Source organism: Salmo salar, chromosome ssa01 (genome assembly GCF_905237065.1).
Source record: "Salmo salar chromosome ssa01, Ssal_v3.1, whole genome shotgun sequence".
Taxonomy (NCBI): Eukaryota; Metazoa; Chordata; class Actinopteri; order Salmoniformes; family Salmonidae; genus Salmo; species Salmo salar.
In genome coordinates this window covers 147227214-147253027 of record NC_059442.1, presented here as the reverse complement: position 1 = coordinate 147253027, position 25814 = coordinate 147227214, and the positions used below count along the sequence as shown (strand labels likewise).

General features: G+C 44.2%; 1 protein-coding gene across 4 annotated transcripts in view; it reads right to left on the bottom strand.

Annotated features, from left to right (window-relative positions):
* LOC106567541 (netrin receptor UNC5D) overlaps positions 1 to 25605 on the bottom strand; it is a 353854-nt gene extending 328249 nt beyond the window's left edge. For all 4 annotated transcript variants that reach the window (XM_014136944.2, XM_014136955.2, XM_014136965.2 and 1 more), the window contains exon 1: positions 25267 to 25605. In XM_014136944.2, coding sequence (XP_013992419.1) covers positions 25267 to 25351 — 85 coding nt within the window. In that variant the 5' untranslated portion in view covers positions 25352 to 25605. The remainder of the gene's footprint in view (positions 1 to 25266) is intronic.
* Between the last annotated feature and the right edge of the window lie 209 nt (positions 25606 to 25814).

Genomic DNA, 25814 nt, shown 5'->3' with positions numbered 1-25814 from the left:
GCGCCGATAGCTGCGCCGGGCAGACGGGCCACTCGGGCTGACCCTGGCAGACGGACCACTCTGGCTGGGCCGGAGGACAGGCGGGCCACTCGGGCTGGGCCGGAGGACAGGCGGGCCACTCTGGCAGCTCCGGGCAGTCGGGCCACTCTGGCAGCTCCGGGCAGTCGGGCCGCTCTGGCGGCTCCTGACTGGCGGGCAGCTCTGGCGACTCCTGACTGGCGGGCAGCTCTGGCGACTCCTGACTGGCGGGCAGCTCTGGCGACTCTTGACTGGCGGGCAGCTCTGGCGACTCCTGACTGGCGGGCAGCTCTGGCGACTCCTGACTGGCGGGCAGCTCTGGCGACTCCTGACTGGCGGGCAGCTCTGGCGACTCCTGACTGGCGGGCAGCTCTGGCGACTTACGACTGGCGGGCAGCTCTGGTGACTCCTGACTGGCGGGCAGCTCTGGCGACTCTTGACTGGCGGGCAGCTCTGGCGACTCTTGACTGGCGGGCAGCTCTGGCGACTCTTGACTAGCGAGGCTGGGCTGACGCACTAGACGCCTGATGCGTGGGGCTGGTACCGGATGTGCCAGCCTGGAGACACGCACCTCCATGCTAGTGCGTGTAGCGGGAAACACCGGACCGTAGAGGCGCACTGGCGGTCTTGAGCGCAGGGTTGGCATCACCCCTTCAGGCTCGATGCTTACTTCACCCTGGCACATGCGGGGCGCTGGTACTGTGCCTACCGGCCTGAAAATCCCAGGCCTCACCACAGCCCCAACCCCAAAGCACGGGACCTGTCCAGTCTGTCTCTGCCCTACAAGGGTACGGGGAGCTGGCCTGGGGCTCCAATCTCGCCCCGCCAAACAGCCCTTGTGCCCCCCCCAAAAAAATTTGGGGCTGCCTCTCGGGTTCCCTTAACTCCCTTAACTTGTCCTCCCAGAATCTTCGCTCCTCCTGCCAAGTCCATCCATCCACGCTGTTCTCCTGTGGCTCCCTCCTCTTCCGCTGCTTGGTCCTTTTGTGGTGGGTAGTTCTGTCACAGGTGTAGCCGTGTTGAATTGACCAAATCGCAGCGGGTATGTGGATACTCATATTCTTTTAATGAAAACACACAAAGCATCCACAGGGAAAACAATAAACAGTACTCACGACAACAGGAACAGTTTTGCAGGCTAACAAACGCAGTGCAAAAACAACTACCCACAACCCCAAAGAAAAACACACACTACTATATAGGACTCCCAATCAAAGGCAACTCAACACACCTGCCTTCAATTGGGAGTCCAATCACCAACACAACACTTAACACACAAAAACCCTGCCACGTCCTGACCAAAACTAATACAATTGCTCCCTCTGCTGGTCAGGACGTGACAGTACCCCTCCCTCAAGGTGCAGACCCCGGAATGCACCTTAAAAAGAAAACACAAAAAAATCCCCAATACCCCAACAAAACCAATAAACAATAACCCCTAAACAATAAGGGAGGGAAGGGAGGGTGGCTGCCGTCAACGACGGCACTGTGCTACACCCTCCCTCCCCAACCCACCTATCCTGGAGGTGGCTCAGGTGCGGGACGTGGACCTCGCTCCACCTTCGGCGTCGCCCACTTCGGTGGCGCCGATAGCTGCGCCGGGCAGACGGGCCACTCGGGCTGACCCTGGCAGACGGACCACTCTGGCTGGGCCGGAGGACAGGCGGGCCACTCGGGCTGGGCCGGAGGACAGGCGGGCCACTCTGGCAGCTCCGGGCAGTCGGGCCACTCTGGCAGCTCCGGGCAGTCGGGCCGCTCTGGCGGCTCCTGACTGGCGGGCAGCTCTGGCGACTCCTGACTGGCGGGCAGCTCTGGCGACTCCTGACTGGCGGGCAGCTCTGGCGACTCTTGACTGGCGGGCAGCTCTGGCGACTCCTGACTGGCGGGCAGCTCTGGCGACTCCTGACTGGCGGGCAGCTCTGGCGACTCCTGACTGGCGGGCAGCTCTGGCGACTCCTGACTGGCGGGCAGCTCTGGCGACTTACGACTGGCGGGCAGCTCTGGTGACTCCTGACTGGCGGGCAGCTCTGGCGACTCTTGACTGGCGGGCATCTCTGGCGACTCTTGACTGGCGGGCAGCTCTGGCGACTCTTGACTAGCGAGGCTGGGCTGACGCACTAGACGCCTGATGCGTGGGGCTGGTACCGGATGTGCCAGCCTGGAGACACGCACCTCCATGCTAGTGCGTGTAGCGGGAAACACCGGACCGTAGAGGCGCACTGGCGGTCTTGAGCGCAGGGTTGGCATCACCCCTTCAGGCTCGATGCTTACTTCACCCTGGCACATGCGGGGCGCTGGTACTGTGCCTACCGGCCTGAAAATCCCAGGCCTCACCACAGCCCCAACCCCAAAGCACGGGACCTGTCCAGTCTGTCTCTGCCCTACAAGGGTACGGGGAGCTGGCCTGGGGCTCCAATCTCGCCCCGCCAAACAGCCCTTGTGCCCCCCCCAAAAAAAATTTGGGGGCTGCCTCTCGGGTTCCCTTAACTCCCTTAACTTGTCCTCCCAGAATCTTCGCTCCTCCTGCCAAGTCCATCCATCCACGCTGTTCTCCTGTGGCTCCCTCCTCTTCCGCTGCTTGGTCCTTTTGTGGTGGGTAGTTCTGTCACAGGTGTAGCCGTGTTGAATTGACCAAATCGCAGCGGGTATGTGGATACTCATATTCTTTTAATGAAAACACACAAAGCATCCACAGGGAAAACAATAAACAGTACTCACGACAACAGGAACAGTTTTGCAGGCTAACAAACGCAGTGCAAAAACAACTACCCACAACCCCAAAGAAAAACACACACTACTATATAGGACTCCCAATCAAAGGCAACTCAACACACCTGCCTTCAATTGGGAGTCCAATCACAAACACAACACTAAACACACAAAAACCCTGCCACGTCCTTACCAAAACTAATACAATTGGTCCCTCTGCTGGTCAGGACGTGACACTACCTCTGGCGACCCAAAGAAATGCCACCCTACACCATGACTGACCCACCGCCAAACCGGTCATGCTGGAGGATGTTGCAGGCAGCAGAACGTTCTCCACGGCGTCTCCAGACTCTGTCATGTCTGTCACATGTGCTCAGTGTGAACCTGCTTTCATCTGTGCACAGGGCGCCAGTGGCGAATTTGCCAATCTTTGTGTTCTCTGGCAAATGCCAAACGTCCTGCACGGTGTTGGGCTGTAAGCACAACCCCCACCTGTGGACGTCGGGCCCTCATAGCACCCTCATGGAGTCTGTTTCTGACCGATTGAGCAGTCACATGCACATTTGTGGCCTGCTGGAGGTCATTTTGCAGGGCTCTGGCAGTGCTCCTCCTGCTCCTCCTTGCACAAAGGCGAAATAAATATTTCACAGAGTTCAAGTAACAGACACATCTCAACATCAACTGTTCAGAGGAGACTGTGTGAATCAGGTCTTCATGGTCAAATTGCTGCAAAGAAATCACTACTAAAGGACATCAATAAGAAGAAGAGACTTGCTTGGGCCAAGAAACACGAGCAATGGACATTAGACCGGTGGAAATTTGTCGTTTGGTCTGGAGTCCAAATTGGAGATTTTTGGTTCCAGCTGCCTTGTCTTTGTGAGATGCGGTGTGGGTGAACGGATTATATCCTCATGTGTCTTTCCCACCGTAAAGCATGGAGGAGGATGTGTTATGGTGTGGGGGTGCTTTGCTGGTGACACTGTCTGTGATTTATTTAGAATTCAAGGCACACTACCACAGCATTCTGCAGCGATACGCCATCCCATCTGGTTTGCGTTTTGTGGGACTATCATTTGTTTTTCAACAGGACAATGACCCAACACACCTCCAGGCTGTCTAAGGGCTAAGAGTGTGCAAAGCTGTCATCAAGGCAAAGGGTGACTACTTGAATAATCTCAAATATATTTTGATTTGTTTAACACTTTTGTGTTTACTACATTATTTCATATGTTATTTCATAGTTTTGATGTCTTCACTATTATTCTTCAATGCAGAAAATAGTAAAAATAAAGAAAAACCCTTGAATAAGTAGGTGTTCTAAAACTTTTGACCAGTAGTGTAACTGCCCTTTTTCTGGCCCGCAAATTGCATTCGACAAACTCATCGGTAAAAAACAAAATCTGTGCGGCCCTCCACTGAATTTTGAAATCCCGATGTGGCCCTCGAGCCAAAATTATTACCCATCCCGCCTTAAGACTGTTGTCACAATGACGTGGCAGAATGGAAGTGGTTAGCATGACTAACATACAGTATTTATGGTGGTATGTGTTTTCTATTGTAGTGCTAAAGTAGCTCTAGCCACAAAAGACAGTCAAGCCTCTCTTGACGATTTAGCCCATGTTAGCCCAAGGCTTGGTTATTCTTCCATAATTGGTTAAACCATAACTGTGACGTAGTTACAAACATACTGGTCTGGTTATGCCTGTGGCGGGAACCACATAAGCGATGTTACTGGTGCTGGTCGCTCTTCTCAATTTCCACATTTCAATTTGAGGGCTGTTCACTTCAACTTGACATTTCAATTTAAGATGTGTTCACTTTATGGCGGTGAACACAGGCCTTGTCAGGACATGTGTAGCTGCTATGTTTGGAGTAGGGGATCAAACTGACACTTACAAGAATAATACACCAGAAGAAAGCGGACCCTTTTCCCCTCTAATATGCAGCTAGCATCACCTCTTGACTACAGAAAGAGGGCTATTGGATGCAAAGCTGTGCCAGCACATCCGCCGGTGGCGATTTGATATCGCTGGTTAACCTCATCACTCACTAGTATAAATGTTGATTAAATATGTATGTGGGTATGTGATTAGGTGTGATACGAGGGCATGTGTCAATCAAAGACAAAATCTCAACTCGAGGGCATCAGAGTGTAACTGTTAACTTATGCAGAAGTCATCCTCTGCTTTTCTCTTTCTCTAGCCATTATAATGTGTATATACAGTATGAGAGTCATGCAGGGCGCTGTGGCTCGAGGCTGGTTTGTCCTCTGCTCTGAAGGAAAAGCAGTGAGTGCTTTAAAAACCATGAGATTAAATGAAACAGAGATCTTTATCGATTCGGCCTCCCTGTGTTGCGAAGCAATGGTAGCCTAGATGAATACGGTCCGTGGACTCCGCATCGATGAAAACAATAGATGTTATCAGTCTTAATGGTGGACAGAAGTCCTTGGGCTGAAGGAGACACTCATCAAAGTTCCCTCTCTTCACTCAACATCGTGTAACCTTGCTACGGCCTTGTCACTCAAACACATCGAAAGGAGACATTAAACCTACAACAGTGTCCCAGTGGATAAACAGATTTAGATTCCGCTGTTCAACTCAATATCCCCTCTGCCTATAAACAGGAAGGAAGAGAGGAGGAATTCAGAATCAGGAACACCTCTGGCTGAATGGTAGTAAACACAAAGCGGCTAGTGGATAAAGGCAGGGGGCTCGTGTTACCGTACTCGCTCGAATTTCACTTTTAAATGAATAGTAATTTGTTTTCATTTAAATGTAAATCAGGGGGAGCAAATGGAATTACGTTGACAGTCATCGGTGGAGTAAACCGACTCGCCCACCCGCCCACCAACCCCAAGCACCAGAGGGCCCTGGGCCACCTACTCACTGACGGCCGGGGAAAAAAACAACAAGCTGATGTGCAGTGGGTGACCTCAGGGGTAGACAGTCAAGTGCGGTGGCTCCCCCGCCCCCACCGTCCGCCTTGCCATTTGAAGTTCCGGTGGCATTGTGCCATAGCAGCATGATTTTGTATGCTGATTAAACCCATAATGCATTCCTGTTGTAGACACCGGCACAATGGAATAGCACATTAGGGGGGGGGTGTGACAGAGAGACATAGAAAGGGAGAGATAGAGAGGGAACAAATGGTATGAGACAGAGAGAAGGGAACAAATGGTATGAGACAGGGAGATGAGAAAGCTTGGTATGAGACGGAGATGAGAGAGCTTTATCTAGAGGGATAGAGAGAGGGAGTGAGAGACCATTATTTAGAGGGATGTAGAGGGAGCGAGAGAGCATTATCTAGAGAAATGTAGAGAGTGAGCCAGAGACCATTATCTAGAGGGATGTAGAGGGAGCGAGAGAGCATTATCTAGAGAAATGTAGAGATGGAGCCAGAGAGCATTATCTAGAGGGATGTAGAGGGAGCGAGAGAGCATTATCTAGAGGGATGGAGAGAGGGAGCGAGAGAGCATTATCTAGAGGGATGGAGAGAGGGAGCGAAAGACCATTATTTAGAGGGATGTAGAGAGGGAGCGAGAGACCATTATTTAGAGGGATGTAGAGAGGGAGCGAGAGACCATTATTTAGAGGGATGTAGAGAGGGAGCGAGAGAGCATTATCTAGAGAAATGTAGAGAGGGAGCCAGAGAGCATTATCTAGAGGGATGTAGAGAGGGAGCGAGAGAGCATTATCAAGAGAAATGTAGAGAGGGAGCCAGAGAGCATTATCTAGAGGGATGTAGAGGGAGCGAGAGAGCATTATCTAGAGGGATGGAGAGAGGGAGCGAGAGAGCATTATCTAGAGGGATGTAGAGGGAGCGAGAGAGCATTATCTAGAGGGATGGAGAGAGGGAGCGAGAGAGCAGTATCTAGAGGGAGCGAGAGAGCATTATCTAGAGGGATGGAGAGAGGGAGCGAGAGAGCAGTATCTAGAGGGATGAGAGAGGGAGCGAGAGAGCATTATCTAGACTTCTAGAGGGATGTAAGAGAGGGAGCGAGGCATGAGGCGCGGAAAGGATTTGCAATAATTCGCAGGGCTGTCTCCACCATCTGCTGCAGACACAGGTGTGCCTCTCAGTCCCGTAGTGCTCTGTCTCCCACCAAAGCAACACAGCAGGAGGATTGCTGTTATACACCCAACCACTAAAATACTCTAACAAAGGAAAACCCCTCTCTGAGGGGAAAAACACAGCTCTCATAATGAGGAACAAAGCGCCTGGCTCTGCAGCAGGGGCCAAATCACCTAATCCAGGATGTAACACGGTAAATGAAAGAATTAAAGAAAGTGTGCCAATGTTTTTAGAAGTAAGAGTAACTTGTTAAAATAAATATGTGTTTGTGTTGATGAATAATGGGAAATAAATTTAGTGATTATGCAAATCCTTCGGCAGGTAACTAGAGTTTTAGTTGCGTGTGATTATGATTGCCCAGCAAAACCTATAAGCCGTCTAAGAGCTTCAGTTCAAGGCTGATGGTGAATGCTCATTTTGAAAGCCTCCATTGAATTCTAATATTGCATTAGATAATTTTTTGCAGAGTGGAGAATTTCTGAAAAGAGAGCATAGAGGAAATCTTCAAAGGGCCTTGGAAATTCATTCCCCATTTTATTGTAAGGAAGAAAATGCCTTGTCGGTTTTACAAGCCGTGGTGCCTGAGGTGAGGGAGCGATGCAAGGGCCTTTTCTCAATTGGATTTGCTCAACTCCTGCGTCCTCTCTCGCCTGCTTTTCAAGAAGGCCAATGACAATCAAGGAGAGGCAGCAAGGAGAATGAACGTGGACGAAAATGCGCTGTATGAAAGGAGAGACTTCTCTCCACTTGTCACATCAGGCAAACAATGGTACATAAATATTTAAAGTGAAAAAAATGATTTAGCTAGTTGTGCAAGATATTTCATGCAAAAAAGGATAAGTAGCTTATAATTTTAAAATGTTTGCATGCTTTCTCCTTTGGAAAAAAACAACTGGTTCAAAAGTGGTCTGGCAGATATCTAAACTCTTCAGTGAAGGACACAGGTAGGATACACATGGCTACCCTTGTTGAAAGGTGGCACTCTCCTCAACCACATTTCGTTTTCCGGGTCACGGAGGAGACAGACGGAGGAGAGAGGACGGAGGACAGACTTTTTCCGAAATGATAAAAGGTCAGAGTTAATCCGTCGAGAGGCACCACACTTACACTCACAAACACTTTAATCAGCCTAGGAGGACAGAGAGACAGACGGACAGACAGGGCAGGGCAGGGGTGCTATGAAATATGTATGAGCGGCAGGTAGCCAGTGGTTAGAGTTTTGGGCGAGTAACCAAAAGATCGCTGGTTCGAATAACCGAGCCGACAAGGTTTAAAAACGGTCGATGTGCCCTTGAGCAAGGCACTTAACTCTAATTTTCTTCAGGGGTGTCGCTGACCCTGTAAAACAACACATTTCACTGCCCCTATCTGGTGTATGACAACATATACTGAACAAAAATAGAACGCAACATGTAAAGTGTTGCTCCCATGTTTCATGAGGTGAAATAAAAGATCCTAGAAATTGTCCATACGCACAAAAAGCAAATTTCTTTCAAATGTTTTGCACAAATTTGTTTACATCCCTGTGTGACAATTTTTTCTTTGCCAAGATAAATCCATCCACCTGACAGGTGTGGCATATAAAGAAGCTGATTAAACAACATGATCATTACACAGGTGCACCTTGTGCTGGGGACAATAAAAGGACACAAATGTATAGTTTTGTCACACAACACAATGCCACAGATGTCTCAAATTTTGAGGGCGCGTGCAATTGCCATACTGACTGCAGGAATGTCCACCAGAGCTGAACGCCAGAGAAATTATTGTTAATTTCTCTACCATAAGCCAGCTCCAACGTCGTTTTAGAGAATTTGGCAGTACGTCTAACGGGTCTCACAACCGCAGACCACATGTAGCCACGCCAGCCCAGGACCTCCACATCCAGCTTCTTCACCTGCGGGATCCTCTAACACCAGCCACCCGGACAGCTGGTGAAATTGTAGGTTTGCACAACCGAAGAGTTTCTGTCAGAAACTGTCTCAGGGAAGCTTGTGTGTGCTCGTCGTCCTCAACAGGGTCTTGACCTGACTGCAGTTCGGTGTCGTAACCGACTTCAGTGGGCCAATGCTCACCTTCGATGGCAAATAGCATGCTGGAGAAGTGTGCTCTCCACGGATGAATCCCAGTTTCAATTATACAGTGCAGATGGTAGACAGCGTGTATGGTGTCGTATGGGCGAGCGGGTTGCTGATGTCAACATCATGAACAGAGTAACCCCATGGTAGCGGTGGGGTTATGGTATGAGCAGGCATAAGCTAGAGAAAATGAACACAATTGCATTTTATCGATGGCAATTTGAATGCACAGTTTGACCATGACGAGATCCTGAGGCCCATTGTCGTGCAATTCATCTGCTGACATCCCCTCATGTTTCAGTATGATAATGCACGGCCCCATGTCGCAAAGATCTGTACACAATTCCTGGAGGCTGGAAATGTCCCAATTCTTCCATGGCCTGCATACTCATCAGACATGTCACCCATTGAGCATGTCTGGGATGCTCTGGATCCACATGTACGAGAGCGTGTTCCAGTTCCCGTCAATATCCAACAACTTCGCACAGCTATTGAAACAGAGTGGATCAACATTCCATAGGTCACAATCAGCAGCTGGATCAACTCTATGCAAAGGAGATGTGTCGTGCTGCATGAGGCAATTGGTGGTCACACCAGATACTGACTAGTTTTCTGATCCGTGCTCCTACCTATTTTTTTAAGGTATCTGTGACCAACAGATGCATATGGGGCGGCAGGTAGCCTAGTGGTTAGAGCGTTGGACTAGTAACCGAAAAGTTGCAAGATCAGAGCCGACAAGGTAAAAATCTGTCGTTCTGCCCCTGAACAAGGCAGTTAACCCACTGTTCCTAGGCCTTCATTGAAAATAAGAATTTGTTCTTAACTGGCTTGTCTAGTTAAATAAAGGTACAGTAAAATAAAAATCTGTATTCCCAGTCATGTGAAATCCATAGATTAGGGCCTAATGAATTTATTTAAATTGACTGATTTTTTTATATGAACTGTAACTCAGTAAAACCTTTGAAATTGTTGCATGTTGCGCTCATATTTTTGGTCAGTGTAATATTTTTTTTTACCTCCCAATCTAGTCCTCCCTCACTTCCACGCTACACGCCTCATTGGAATTCACAAAATGGGGGACCGATGGCAAAATTGTGATTGAAGAACGGATGACTGGTCAGGCCAGCCACCTTGCCAAGTATTGCCTCACTTGGTCCCTTCATGGTTAGTGAGGGATCTGACAGTAATGAAATGTCTTACGCCTGTGTGAGAAGTCTGTCTTGCCCATGACAGACACAGGACGCTAATATGATTAGCGAACTGCTAGTGTCAAACACTGCCACCGCCAAGTTAATAGATTTCCTTACCCTGGTTGAGCTTGGCTAAGTCCATAATTTCCTACACTGAGTTGTATTAGTAGACCACATTTTTGGGGTGTTTTAAAAATACAGACAATCCTCTCTGAAGCCTGATAATTTTCAACTGTCAAGGTAATGCTAGTCCCTGTAAGTCACTGACCTATTATTATACATTACATGATGCTACTTGCATATGATTAAGTTTATGGCAAAGGTTATATTGTTGATATACAGGTATATAACTACACACAAAAAATCTGGGTTGTTTGGATGAACCAACTGCTGGGTTGCAGGCATTGGGTCACTTAGTTGGGTTGCTTTCTTTAAAAAGAGCAAGGTTGGGTTGTTGATGCTGGGTTATTGAGATATGACCTAGTCAGATCAGAAGACTGGAGGAGTGGCTTATTCTTGGCCACCTGTGGGAGAAAATGTAACTCCAGTTAATCAGTTCTGTTGTATTGTTATCACGTGTTAAGTTTGAACCGTGACATTTTGTCTTTAATGAGGCTTACACAAGTGTATGAGTTCTTATTAAGAGCCTATACAAATTCCAATGTTGGTATAGTTCCTACTTTGTTTTAAATATGTTATATTAAAATATGTCATCATTTGAAAACGTAACATGATGAACATGAATGACATTTACTCTCACAGGTGGCCAAAAACGTATATATCTGAAAGCCACACCCCTAATAAACCATGCCTCCTGAAAATAACCTAAGGATTAAATTAAAAAAGATCTAGCTGCCGGGTCAACCCAGAATGTAAATTAATAAAAACCCAACTCATGGTAAATTAAACCATGTTTGGGTAATCCCAACAACTCAACATGTTGGGTTATTCACAAAACCCAACTGGCTGGGTCAAAATAGAGCAGTAGTACAGTATTGATGAACGTATTTGTTCTTGTCTGATCTTTCAAATGAGATGGATGTGTTACACAATTGAGTCATTTATTCAGGCACACAGTCTACAGCCATTGAATCTATTTTGCTCTATATTAGTATTACCAATTTTGCTGTATGGCATCAGTAATATATTATGCACTAGCTGCATATCATTGGTTGATTGTGGTGCTTGTGTTTTCACACATCCCCAAGGACTAGCACTATCCATATTAAGAAAGGTATCAATGTTGTCTAAGTGTATACTCATTGATTCATCCAGGCACCAATCTTTACTTTCTACCTTCCAGGACCAAAACCTTTCCAAACACACCTTTTTTCTCTTCTTCTCAGCCCTCGAAGTCATTAAATATTTATTTGCTTTTGATTACCTTTAAAATTAATTTATCAGGGAGCGAGGTGACAGATGCTTGCTGTTATTGACGAATGCTGCCATGGCAATGACGGATAACATCAGATACCCCAGCATGCCACCCTCCAACCCTCCTGCCTTCCCCTCTCCCTAGTCCCCCTCTCTCACTCTGTCTTCCTCCCTCCATCAGGTGAGGAATAGCTCCAGAGCCAAAGTATTTGTCACAGCAACAATCTGCTGGAACTAAATTACACTGACAGGAGCTGCAAGGGAGGGAGGGAGGGAGGGGAAAAAAAACGAAGGAGAAAGGGAGGGGATATTTATTAAATTAAAGCTTTCTGGAGGACAGTTAAGTGTTTCCCATTGGCGGAGCGGGGCAAAAGGTTGAGAAGTTGAGAGAGAGGGAGAGAGAGAGAAAGAGGTTGAGAGAGAGCTGCACTTCCTAACCTCCTGCCAAATGTATGACCATATTAGAGACACATATTTCCCTCAGATTACACAGATCCACAAAGAATTTTGTTAAACGATTTTGTTAAACTCCCATATCTACTGGGTGAAATACCACAAAACCACAGAGGTGGTGAATGGTGAATTGAGGATGGGCAGTTATCTCCAAGGCTCCCCTTTCAGCACCCTTTCGGCAAACACTTGACAGCAACGCAATGTTCCTATCGAACACAGAGAGGAAAGCTCAAAGGCTGCAGAGAGACAACGACTGCAGAGCGGTGCAGCACATCTGCAGGAGAGTGGAGTTGACAACACGAGGCTTCAGCACATCCCATACACATGAAGAGAGACACAAACTAACACACATGGGTGAACACACACGCACATCAAAACAATGGGGGGAAATCACGGGAGGTTCATAATGACAACAGCTCATCTAAGCCAACAAAGATACCCCACAAAGATGTCAAATGAGAGAAACAAATCCAACAACAAACAAGAATCCATATAAATCCACACATACAAATCCACATAAATACGTGAATGAAGAATATGTTAAAATAGACAGTCTGGATTTTTCTCTCTCTGCCCCATAGCAAAATGAACATTTGTAATAAAATTGAAAAGTTCTCTCCGCCCCATTGTAAAATGTGTAGAATTGCAGAAAACTTGCTTTAAAAGGTCCAATGCAGCCAGATGTAAGTTAGTCTTGCGGTCAGCTATCTAAACTTGCAGTAATCATGGTCAAATCACCGACAGTGGGGCCCCCATTGATTTTCTTGTAACTCTGTCATATATCACGTAAAAAACTGCAAACATTTCTCTCCACCCTATGGCAAAATTGATGTAAAACTGCGTAGTTAGTGAGTTATTATCCAAGTTATAAATAATTTGTAATTCAGCAATGGGGGAGTGATTGCTTCCTGCAAGAGCACAAAACATGCACATTCCTAGACTTCTTCTATTTGTCTTAAAGGGGCAGTGTTGTATTTTGAGACATACTTGAATAAACTAGCCAATAGGCTGAGGTTTGCATAATTTGTCTGATTATCTGTAATAATGGTATTGGAATAATAATGCATTTTATTTTGTAAAGTGGTTTCTTGCATAAAAACACAACATTTTCAGTCACCTCCTTGTCTGAAGGACAAGTGGATAAGCAGGTTAATGTCAAGAACATCGTGTTTTTTTGTCTCATGGAATGTAAGGCCAACATTGAACACCACACATTGGCTGCTACTGTGGGCGGAATGACAGAGCGTTCAGGCTGTGAATAGCCCCTATACACCTCCAGGCTGTGTAAGGGCTATTTGACCAAGAATGAGAGTGATGGAGTGCTGCATCAGATGACCTGTCCTCCACAATCACCTGACCTCAACCCAATTGAGATGGTTTGAGATGAGTTGGACCGCTAAGTGAAGGAAAAGCAGCCAACAAGTGCTCAGCATATGTGGGAACTCCTTCAAGACTGTTGTAAAAGCATTCCAGGTGAAGCTGGTTGAGAGAATGCCAAGAGTGTGCAAAGCTGTCATCAAGGCAAAGGGTGGCTACTTGAAGAATCTCATATATTTTGATTTGTTTAACACTTTATTGGTTACTACATAGATCTGATATCTTCACTATTATTCTACAATGTTGAAAATAGTAAAAATAAAGAAAAACCTAGAATTAATAGGTGTATCAAAACCTTTGACTGGTCCTGTATGTACAGTTCAAGTCAGAAGTTTACATACACCTTAGGCAAATACATTTAAAGTATTTCACAATTCCTGACATTTAATCAGAGTAAAATGTCCCTGTCTTAGGTCAGTTAGGATCACCACTTTATTTTAGGAATGTGAAATGTCAGAATAATAGTTGAGAGAATTATTTATTTCAGCTTAAATTTCTTTCATCACATTCCCAATGGGTCAGAAGTTTACATACACTCAATTAGTATTTGGTAGCATTGCCTTTAAACTGTTTAACCTCTAGGGGCTAGGGGGCAGTATTTTCACGGCCGGATGAAAAACGTACCCAATTTAAACAGGTTACTACTCTGGCCCAGAAAATAGAATATGCATATTATTAGTAGATTTGGATAGAAAACACTCTGAAGTTTCTAAAACTGTTTGAATGGTGTCTCTAAGTATAACAGAACTCATATGGCAAAGGAAATTAAAATTTTGTGGCTGTACTATTTTCAAGTCATTGGTAATAAAACACACAGTGACAAAGGATTCATTTTGCACTTCCTATGGCTTCCACTGGATGTCAACGATCTTTATAAAGTTGTTTGAAGCATCTATGATGAGCAGAGACTGAATGAGAAGGAAGGGAAGTTGACGTCCCTGGGAGGTCGTCACTTCATTATTGCGTGCACATGCGCGTTCATGTGAGGCGAGACATTTTTCAAAACTTGTTTCAAGACACAGGAGAGGTCGGGTTGAAATATTACTGATGTTTCACGTTAAAAATGGACCGAAAGATTGATGCTAAACAACGTTTGACATGTTTGAACGAACGTAAATAGATTTTTTTTTTACTTTTCGTCGTGACTTTTCCCTCCCATTTTGAGTAGCCTACCGAACGCGCTAACAACACGGAACAGCATGGAGTTATTTGGACATAAATTATGAACTTCATCGAAAAAAACAACATTCGTTGTGGACCTGAGATTCCTGGAAGTGCCTTCTGATGAAGATTATTAAAGGTAAGGGAATATTGCTAATGTTATTCATGGTTTTAGATGATTCCAACATAGCGGCTAGCTGTATAGACTAGTGTATTTTTCTGACCAGAGTACTCAGATTATTGCAAAGTATGCTTTCCCAGTAAAGTTATTTTGAAATAACAGTTTAATACTTTAACCACGTTTTATAATGAGTATTTTTTTGTAAATTCACTGGCAGTTTTGGGGGAGACACATTTTCTCAACGACACGCGCCGATGTATAATGCTGTTTTTGGATATAAATATGAACTTGATAGAACAAAAATGCATGTATTGTCTAACATAATGTCCTATGAGTGTGATCTGATGAAGATTGTCAAAGATTAGTGCATAATTTTAGCTGGTTTTCTGCTTTTGGTGACGCCTGTCCTTGAATTGAAAATGGATGTGTGTACTTTTTTGGCTATGTACTCTCCTAACATAATCTAACTTTATGCTTTCGCCGTAAAGCCTCTTTGAAAATCGGACAATGTGGTTCGATTAAGGAGATGTTTATCTTTTAAATGGTGTAAAATAGTTGATTGTTTGAGAAATTGAAATTATTAGATTTTTGTTGTTTTGAATTTCCCGCCTTGCTAGCAATCCCGTCAGTGGGATTAGGTTACCCTCGATCCCCAAACGATCCTCATACGTTTCAGGTAGCCTTCCACAAGCTTCCCAAGATAAATTGGGTGAATTTTGGCCCATTCCTCCTGACAAAGCTGGTGTAACTGAGTCAGGAATGTAAGCCTCCTTGCTCACACACGCTTTTTCAGTTCTGCCCACAAATGTTCACATAGGATTGAGATCAGGGCTTTGTGATGGCCACTCCAATACCTTGACTTTGTTGTCCTTAAGCCATTTTGCCGCAACTTCGGAGGTATGCTTGGGGTCATTGTCCATTTGCGACCAAGCTTTAACTTCCTGACTGATGTCTTGAGATGTTGCTTCAATATATCCACATAATTTTCCTTCTTCATGATGCCATCTATTTTGTGAAGTGCACCAGTCCCTCCTGCAGCAAAGCACCCCCACAACATGATGCTGCCACCCCAGTGCTTCACGGTTGGGATGGTGTTCTTCGGCTTGCAAGCTTCCCCATTTTTCCTCCAAACATAACAATGGTCATTATGGCCAAACAGTTCTATTTTTTTAATCAGACCAGAGGACATATCTCCAAAAAGTACGATCTTTGTCCCCATGTGCAGTTGCAAACCGTATTCTGGCTTTTTTATGGCGGTTTGGAGCAGTTGCTTCTTCCTTGCGGAGCGGCCTTTCATGTTATGTCGATATCGGACTCGTTTTACTGTGGATATAGATACTTTCTAACTGTTTCCTCCAACATCGTCACAAGGTACTTTGCTGCTGTTCTGGGATTGATTTGCACTTTTCACATCAAAGTACGTTCATCTCTAGGAGACACATTTTGGGGCCGATTTCTTTTGATTTCCTCATGATGTCAAGCAAAGAGGCACTGAGTTTGAAGGTAAGCCTTGAAATACATCCACAGGTACACCTCCAATTGACTTAAAGATGTCAATTAGCCTATCAGAAGCTTCTAAAGCCATGACATCATTTTCTGGAATTTTCCAAGCTGTTTAAAGGCACAGTCAACTTAGTGTATGTAAACTTCTAACCCGCTGGAATTGTGATACAGTGAATTATAAGTGAAATAATCTGTCTGTAAACAATTGTTGGAAAAATTACTTGTGTCATGCACAAAGTAGATATCCTTACCGACTTGTCAAAACTATAGTTTGTTAACAAGACATTTGTGGAGTGGTTGAAAAACAAGTTTAGATGACTCCAACCTAAGTGTATGTAAACTTCCGACTTCAATTGTATATCTTGGAAGAGGCGAAGTTCGAGAGCCATGCGTCCTTCAAAACACGACCCTGCCAAGCCGCAATGCTTCTTGACACACTGCCCGCAAAACCCGGAAGCCAGCCGCACCAATATGTCGGACGAAACACCATCCAACTGGCGACCATGTCAGCGTGCATGCATCCGGCCCGCCACAGGAGTCGCGACAGCGCGATGGGACAAGGTCATCCCAGCCGGCCAGCCCCTCCACTAACCCGGATGACGCTGGACCAATTGTGCCCCACCTCATGGGTCTCCCGGTCACGGCCGGCTGGGACACAGCCAGGGATTGAAACTGGATCTGTAGTGACGCCTCTAGCACTGCAATGCAGTGCCTTAGACCGCTGTGCCACTCGGGAGGTCATGCATGTATATTTTTGCTAAGTATATATCTGAGAGATAGAAGAAAGTTCTGGAATATTTTATTTTTTTTAAAAGAAGGGAAAAAAAGGGAAAAAAAGTATTTAACACCTTTTTTGGGCACTGGTACAAGACTTTAAACTGCTACAAGGCTACCTTCAGATGAGTTTTGTGAGGCTTGTGGGTGTCCTAGAGAAAAATAACCCTTGACTTTTTCCACACTTTCTCTTACATTTAGATGTTATTTTGTCACTGGCCAACACACAATACTCATATTGTCAAATTGTAAATATGTTTTTAGAAATGTTTACAAAATTGTAACAAATGAAAAGCTGAAATGTATTGAGTCAATAAGTATTCAACCCTTTTGTTATAGCAAGACTAAATAAGTTGAGGAAAAATGCGCTTAATAAGTCACATAATAAGTTGCATGGACTCGCTCTGTGCAATAATAGTGTTTTAACATGGCTTTTGAATGACTACCTCATCTCTGTACTCCACATATACAATTATCTGTAAGGTCCTTCAGTTGAGCAGTGAGGATGGTGTATCAAAACACCCAGTCACTACAAAGATATAGGAGTCCTTCCTAACTCAGTTGTCGCAGAGGAAGGAAACCACTCAGGGATTTCACCATGAGGTCAATAGTGACTTTAAAACAGTAACTGAGTTTAATGGCTGTGATAGGAGAAAACAGAGGATGGATCAACAACGTTGTAGTTACTCCACAATACTAACCTAATTGACAGAGTGAAAACAAGGAAGCCTGTACAGAATAAAAATACTCCAAAACATGCATCCTGTTTGCAACAAGGCACTAAAGTAATACTGCAAAACAAGTGGCAAAGCAATTCACTTTTTGTCCTGAATACAAAATGTTATGTTTGGGTCAAATCCAATACAACACATTACTGAGTACCACTTCCCATATTTTCAAGCATAGTGGTGGCTGCATCCTGTTATGGGTATGCTTGTAATCGTAAAGCTAAGCACATAAAATCCTAGAGGAAAACCTGGTTCAGTCTGCTTTCCACCAGACACTGGGAGAGGAATTCACCTTTCAGTGGGACAATAATTCCAAAACCAGGCCCAATCTACACTGGAGTTACTTACAAGAAGACAGCGAATGTTCCTGGGTGGCTGAGTTACAGTTTTGACTTAAATCTGCTTGAAAATCTATGGCAAGACCTGAAAACGGTTGTCTATTCATTTAACCTTTATTTAACTAGGCAAGTCAGTTAAGAACACATTATTATTTTCAATGACGGCCTAGGAACAGTGGGTTAACGACAGATTTTTACCTTGTCAGCTCTGGGATTCAATCTTGCAACCTTACGGTTAACTAGTCCAACGCTCTAACCACCTGCTTTACATTGCACTCCACGAGGTTACGCGAATGCAGTAAGAAGCTAAGGTAAGTTGCTAGCTAGCATTAAACTTATCTTATAAAAAACAATCAATCAATCACTAGTTAACTACACATGGTTGATGATATTACTAGTTTATCTAGCCTGTTGCATATAATCGCTTAGGTACACGTTGCTCCAACCATAAATGTCAATGCCTTTCTTAAAATCAATACACAAGTATATATTTTTAAACCTGCATATTTAGTTAATATTGCCTGCTAACACTAATTTCTTTTAACTAGGGAAAGTGTGTCACTTCTCTTGCAAACAGAGTCAGGGTATCTGCAGCAGTTTGGGCCGCCTGGCTCGTTGCGAACTGTGAAGACTATTTCTTCCTAACAAAGACAGCCGACTTCGCCAAATGGGGGATGATTTAACAAAAGCGCATTTGCGAAAGAAGCACAATCGTTGCACGACTGTACCCAACCATAAACATCAATGCCTTTCTTAAAATCAATACACAGTAATATATATTTTTAAACCTGCATATTTAGCTAAAAGAAATCCAGGTTAGCAGGCAATATTAACCAGGTGAAATTGTGTCATTTTGCGTTCATTGCATGCAGAGTCAGTGTATATGCAACAGTTTGGGCCGCCTGGCTCGTTGTGAACTAATTTGCCAGAATCTTACGTAATTATGACATAACATTGAAGATTGTGCAATGTAATAGGAATAACGTTTTGTTTTCGAGATGATAATTTCCGGATTCGACCATATTAATGACCTAAGGCTCGTATTTCTGTGTGTTATTATGTTATAATTAAGTCTATGATTTGATAGAGCAGTCTGACTGAGCGATGGTAGGCAGCAGCAGGCTCGTAAGCATTCATTCAAAGTAGCACTTTCGTGCGTTTTGCCAGCAGCTATTCGCAATGCTTCAAGCATTGCGCTGTTTATGACTTCAAGCCTGTCAACTCCCGAGATTAGGCTGGTGTAACCGATGTGAAATGGCTAGCTAGTTAGCGGGTGCGCGCTAATAGCGTTTCAAACATCACTCGCTCTGAGACTTGGAGTAGTTTTTTCCCTTCCTCTACGTGGGTAACGCTGCTTCGAGGGTGGCTGTTGTCGATGTGTTCCTGGTTCAAGCCCAGGTAGGAGCGAAGAGAGGGACGGGAGCTATACTGTTACACTGGCAAGACTAAAGTGCCTATAAGAACATCCAATAGTCAAAGGTATATGAAATACAAATCGTATAGAGAGAAATAGTCCTATAATATCTACAACCTAAAACATCTTACCTGGGAATATTGAAGACTCATGTTAAAAGGAACCACCAGCTTTCATATGTTCTCATGTTCTGAGCAAGGAACTTAAACGTTAGCTTTTTTACATGGCACATATTGCACTTTTACTTTCTTCTCCAACACTTTGTTTTTGCATTATTTAAACCAAATTGAACATGTTTCATTATTTATTTGAGGCTAAATTGATTTTATTGATGTATTATATTAAGTTAAAATAAGTGTTCATTCAGTATTGTTGTAATTGTCATTATTACAAATAAAGAAATGTTAAAAAAATAAATAAAAAAATAAAATAAAGTGGCCGATTAATCGGTATCGGCTATTATTGGTCCTCCAATAATCGGTATCGGCGTTGAAAAATCATAATCGGTCGACCTCTACTACAGATATGAGAAGACGATTTTCCACAGATGTGGTAGGCCAAAAATAGCGGATGCAGTGGATTGCGATGCATCACAAACAAAACAAAACTATCTCTAGACAGATGGATTTTGGAGGGGATGTTTTTATTATGCTAATTCGATTTCCACAGGGGCGTGGATATCGGTTCTAGGGGGTTAACCTAACCCCTAGCCTAGCTACCATTAGCCATCTAGCCACCATTAGCCACAACAATTCATATGAATTGCAATTTGTAACATATACGAAATGAACGATGGACATCCACAAATTAATACATACCATACATAACATATAATACTAATTTGAGTGTCCCGGAATGTCGTTTACTATGTTACGTCTACCCCTGAGTCCAGGTTGTGATATTGAGCTCATGAATTCCTCGTGTTTAATGTCAGTTAAATCAAAGTGGTGGCTGGAGAGATGGGTTGCCATATTTGAGATAAATTAAACATGAGTTCTCCCACAGATGACTCCACTACATAGCCATTTATTCATATCCCCCCCCCCTCTCTCTCTCCATATCAGATGGTGAGAGTCGCAACTGAAACATCCAACAGCACTGTGTCAAACCTGCTGCTGCTTCTGTGTGTCTCTCTCTCCTCTCCTCAGCCCCAATACTCAGGTCACTCCATTTAATATAAAAAGTTCAAGTCGGAAGTTTACATGCACCTTAGCCAAATACATTTAAACTCAGTTTTTCACAATTCCTGACATTTAATCAGAGTAAAAATTCCTGGTCTTAGGTCAGTTAGAATCACCACTTTATTTTAAGAATGTGAAATATCAGAATAATAGTAGAGAGAATGATTTATTTCAGCTTTTATTTCTTTCATCACATTCCTAGTGGGTCAGACGTTTACATACACTCAATAAGTATTCTGTAGCATTGCCTTTAAATTCCTTAACTTGGGTCAAACGTTTCAGGTAGCCTTCCACAGGCTTCCCACAATAAGTTGGGTGAACTTTGGCCCATTCCTCCTGACAGAGCTGGTGTAACTGAGTCAGGTTTGTAGGCCTCCTTGCACATACACGCTTTTTCAGTTCTGCCCACAAATTTTCTATAGGGTTGAGGTCAAGGGTTTGTGATGGCCACTCCAACACCTTGACTTTGTTGTCCTTAAGCCATTTTGCCACAACTTCAGAAGTATGCTTGGGGTCATTGTCCATTTGGAAGACCCATTTGCGACCAAGCTTTAATTTCCTGACTGATGTCTTGAGATGTTGCTTCAATATATCCACACAATTTTCCTCCTCATGATGCCATCTATTTGTGAATTGCACCAGACCCTCCGGCAGCAAAGCACCCCCACAACATGATGCTGCCACCCCCGTGCTTCACGGTTGGGATAGTGTTCTTCAGCTTGCAAGCTTCCCCATTTTTCCTCCAAACATAATGATGGTCATTATGGCCAAACAGTTCTATTTTTGTTTCATCAGACCAGAGGACATTTCTCCAAAAAATATGATCTTTGTCCCCATGTGCAGTTCCAAACCGTGGTCTGGCTTTTTTATGCCGGTTTTGGAGCAGTGGCTTCTTCCTTGCTGAGCAGCCTTTCAGGTTATGTCAATATAGGACTCGTTTTACTGTGGATGTAGATATTTTTGTACCTGTTTCCTCCAGCACCTTCACAGGGTCCTTTGCTGTTGTTCTGGGATTGATTTGCACTTTTTGCACCAAAGTACGTTAATCTCTAGGAGACAGAACGCGTCTCCTTCCTGAGCGGTATGGCGGCTGCGTTGGCCCATGGTGTTTATACTTGCGTACTTTTGTTTGTACAGATGAACGTGGTACCTTCAGGTGTTTGGAAATTGCTCCAAGGATGAACCAGACTTGTGGAGGTCTACAATTTCTTTTCTGAGGTCTTGGCTGATTTCTTTTGATTTTCCCATGATGTCAAGCAAAGAGGCACTGAGTTTGAAGGTAGGCCTTGAAATACATCCACAGGTACACCTCCAATTGACTCAAATGATGTCAATTAGCTTATCAGAAGCTTCTAAAGTCATTACATAATTTTCTAGAATTTTCCAAGCTGTTTAAAGGCACAGTCAACTTAGTGTATGTAAACTTCTGACCCACTGGAATTGTGATACAGTGAATTATAAGTGAAATAATCTGTCTGTAAACAATTGTTGGGAAAATGACTTGTGTCATGCACAAAGTAGATGTCCTAACCGACTTGCCAAAACTATAGTTTGTTAACAAGAAATTTGTGGAGTGGTTGAAAAAACGAGTTTTAATGACTCCAACCTAAGTGTATGTAAACTTCTAACTCTACTCTGTACAACTGCAGGCGATGTCTCAATTGTGCTTCTGATATAGCGGATCATGAAACAAGTATACATAACAGAATAATATAACATGGAAACAGGCATTAGGATATTATCACCAAAGGATGGGTGAGCACACATAAGAGCTGATCAGTTTTATCAATGGTCTGGATATATCCATTATCCTCAATTGAGATGCAGAACAACAAACATCATTAGGGGTAGGAAGCTACTGGTGCCAAGACAGTAAGAATGAGGAGAGAAATGACAGAGGAGGGAAGAGTCAAAATGACAATAAGTGTTATTTACAAGCCTGAAAGGATGGGGATGGATCCAATGCCTTATTAATAAACTTAAGCAGACCGATGCACCGTTTCCCAATACACAGTATCTCAACCTACTTAGCCACAACCCCAACAGCTGAATAGAGTCCTAAATCTAATATTTATATTATGCAGGTTCAAGTTGATTTCAATACTTGATATGCAAGAATCAAATCCTTAGGGCTAATTCGCTAATTGACTTGCAAATGCCTCATTGTAAGAGATGGTTTACGTTAAGTGGGTGTCAAGTGGTCAGGGTTGATTCAACAGGGAGGAGAACATCGTGATAGGGTCTAGTGAGACATATAGCAGGACTTACAGTGCATTCAGAAAGTATTCAGACCCCTTGATTTTTTCCACATTATGATACGTTACAGCCTTATTCTAAAATGTATTAAATTAAAAATGTTATTCATCAATCTATACACAATACCACATAATGACAAAGCAAAAAAAAACATTTGGAAATTGTGGCAAATGTATAAAAAATAAATAAATAAAAAAAATACCTTATTTACATAAGTATTCAGACCCTTTGCTATAAGCCACGAAATTGAGCTCAGGTGTGTCCTGTTTCCATTGATCATCCTTGAGATGTTTCTACAACTTGATTGGAGTCCACCTGTGGTAAATTCAATTGATTGGACATGATATGGAAAGGCACACACCTGTCTATACCAGGTCCCACATTTGACAGTGCATGTCAGAGCAAAAACCAAGCCATGAATTGTCCGTAGAGCTCTGAGACAGGATTGTGTTGAGGCACAGATCTGGGGAGGGTACCAAAATATTTCAGCAGCATTGAAGGTCCCCAAGAACACAGTGGCCTCCATCATTATTAAATGGAAGACGTTTGGAACCACCAAGACTCTTCCTAGAGCTCACGGCCAAATTGGGGGGGAGAAGGGCCTTGGTCAGGGAGGTGACCAAGAACCCAATGGTCACTCTGACAGAGTGAAGATGTGGAGATGGTAGAACCTTCCAGAAGGACAACCATCTTTGCAGCACTCCACCAATCAAGGTCTTTATGGTAGAGTAGCCAGATGGAAGCCACTCCTCAGTAAAAGGCACATGACAGCCCGCTTGGAGTTTGCCAAAAGGCACCTAAAAGACTCAGACCATGACAAACAAGATTCTCTGATCTGAAGAAACCAAGATTGAACACTGGCATGAATGCCAAGCGTTAAGTCTGAAGGAAACCTGGCACCATCCCTACAGTGAAGCATGGTGGTGGCAGCATCATGCTGTGGGGATGTTTTTCAGCGGCAGGACACTAGTCAGGAATGAGGGAAAGATGAATGGAGCAAAGTACAGAGACATCTTTGATGAAAACCTGCTCCAGAGCTCTCAGGACTTCAGACTGGGGCGAAGGTTCACCTTCCAACAGGACAACGACCCTAAGCACACAGCCAAGACAACACAGGAGTGACTTTGGGACAACTCTCTGAATGTCCTTGAGTGGCCCAGCCATAGCCTGGACTTGAACCCGATCGATCATCTCTGGAGAGACCTGAAAATAGCTGTACAGCGACACTCCCCATCCAACCTGACAGAGCTTGAGAGGATCTTCAGAGAAGAATGGGAGAAACTTCCCAAATACAGGTGTGCCAAGCTTGTAGTGTCATACCCAAGAAGATTTGAGGCTGCAATTGCTGTCAAAGGTGCTGAATACTTATGTAAATGCTATACATTTGTTTAAAAAAAAATATCTAAAAACCTGTTTTTGCTTTGTCATTATGGGGTATTGTGTGTAGATTGATGAGAGGAAAGTCAAGGGGTCTGAATACTTTCTGAATGCACTCTATATCAGTCGAATCGTACCAAACAGTCGAATGATCGTGTTATTCACCCTAACACAATTTAATTCTCAAACGAAGTTAAGTTGCAATTACAACATTTTCCAACTCCAACCTTTTCCAACTCAATCAAATATGTCCAAGCTGTCACTATCAAATATGTGTTACATAAAAGAGCAGTGTTTGGGATGTGAACTCTTCACGCTCTCCTGGAGAGACCATCACCTGTCAATGAATAGAATAACTGACAGAGCGGTGCGCAATGAGTTTTAATTCACTCACACTAAATACCAAAAGGCGTCTCTCCGGGAAACATTTGGACCATCATGAACAGCCAGTCAGTCAGTCTTTATCTTGAATATTGTCGCGTGATTAATTGTAGCTTCACTTCAGCCTTCTGCACTGTGGGTCGATGGAATAGGCTACACCGCATTATGTCCACGGGTGTCCCCGCTACACATCACATCATGCAAAACATCTTGACAGTTTGTGGACATGAAATCAAATGTTTTTTTATATGTTCTAGCTTGAATTCACAAATGTTATCGTAAAAACATCCGAAACATAAACTGGTGGCGACATGGCATGTGTAGCCTAAAGGTTAATCAAGGCGGAGGTTAATCAAACCGCGAGCGTGGCGCTGGTTCACATGCCTGTTGCAATTCCGATCCATACGCAGAGGTCCATGACACAGTTCAAAACCGGGGATAAAACGCAACATAGAGAAACATTTTAACTCCCTAGAATAATCAGTCAAGGACAGATAGGATTGAAAAAAATATTTCAACCATATAAAACTCACATGCATAGGCTATAACAGGTGCTACAACTGCGGACTTGTGTTGACAGAAGGGAAGTATTTAAAATGCGGATAAAATAACACAAATAATGGCAAAGTTTAGCCTTGTGCAATTGGATCCCATAAAACACACCCTGACAACTTTAGAGTAAATACATGCACGTGCACAGCACAACAACAAGCACAGCTGGTCTATCAAAAAAAGTCACACATTCTAAACTGTTCTTACCTCGGGCCACGGTAGTCGGGAACTGCAAACAGAGAAACACAACGATGCCCAAACTCAGGTAGCATCCTCCCGAAAACTGTCCCATCACTGCGCCGGATTTCTTCCTTCCTATCGGACCTGGGGATTCTGCGCGCGGAACTTGAGCGTTTGCAGTCGTTGACCTTGTCACCAGTAACAGGTTACCCCGCACTGATGACGTTTAGACAGGGCCAGTCTGTCGCCACCTCAGCCGAGGAAGGCTAACAGTGGCGGCATATCTGGTTCGCAGAGCCGACAGTGAGATGGATAGATGTGTGTGTTTCGGTGGTCGGGCAGCCTGTGAGAGAGAGTGAAATAATTAAACCTCGCAAGCCAATAGCTAGCTCTCGGCTTTGGGGCGGAGAGAGAGAGAGAGACAGAGAGAGAGAGAGAGAGAGAGAGAGAGAGAGGGTTGGGGTAGAGGTGATAGGCTACTGAGGAGAGAAATCCAGATTATCGACTGAGAAACCACAGATGACCACTGCGCGAGTCATCGAATCAATTTAGCGCCACAATCATCTATCCAGTTT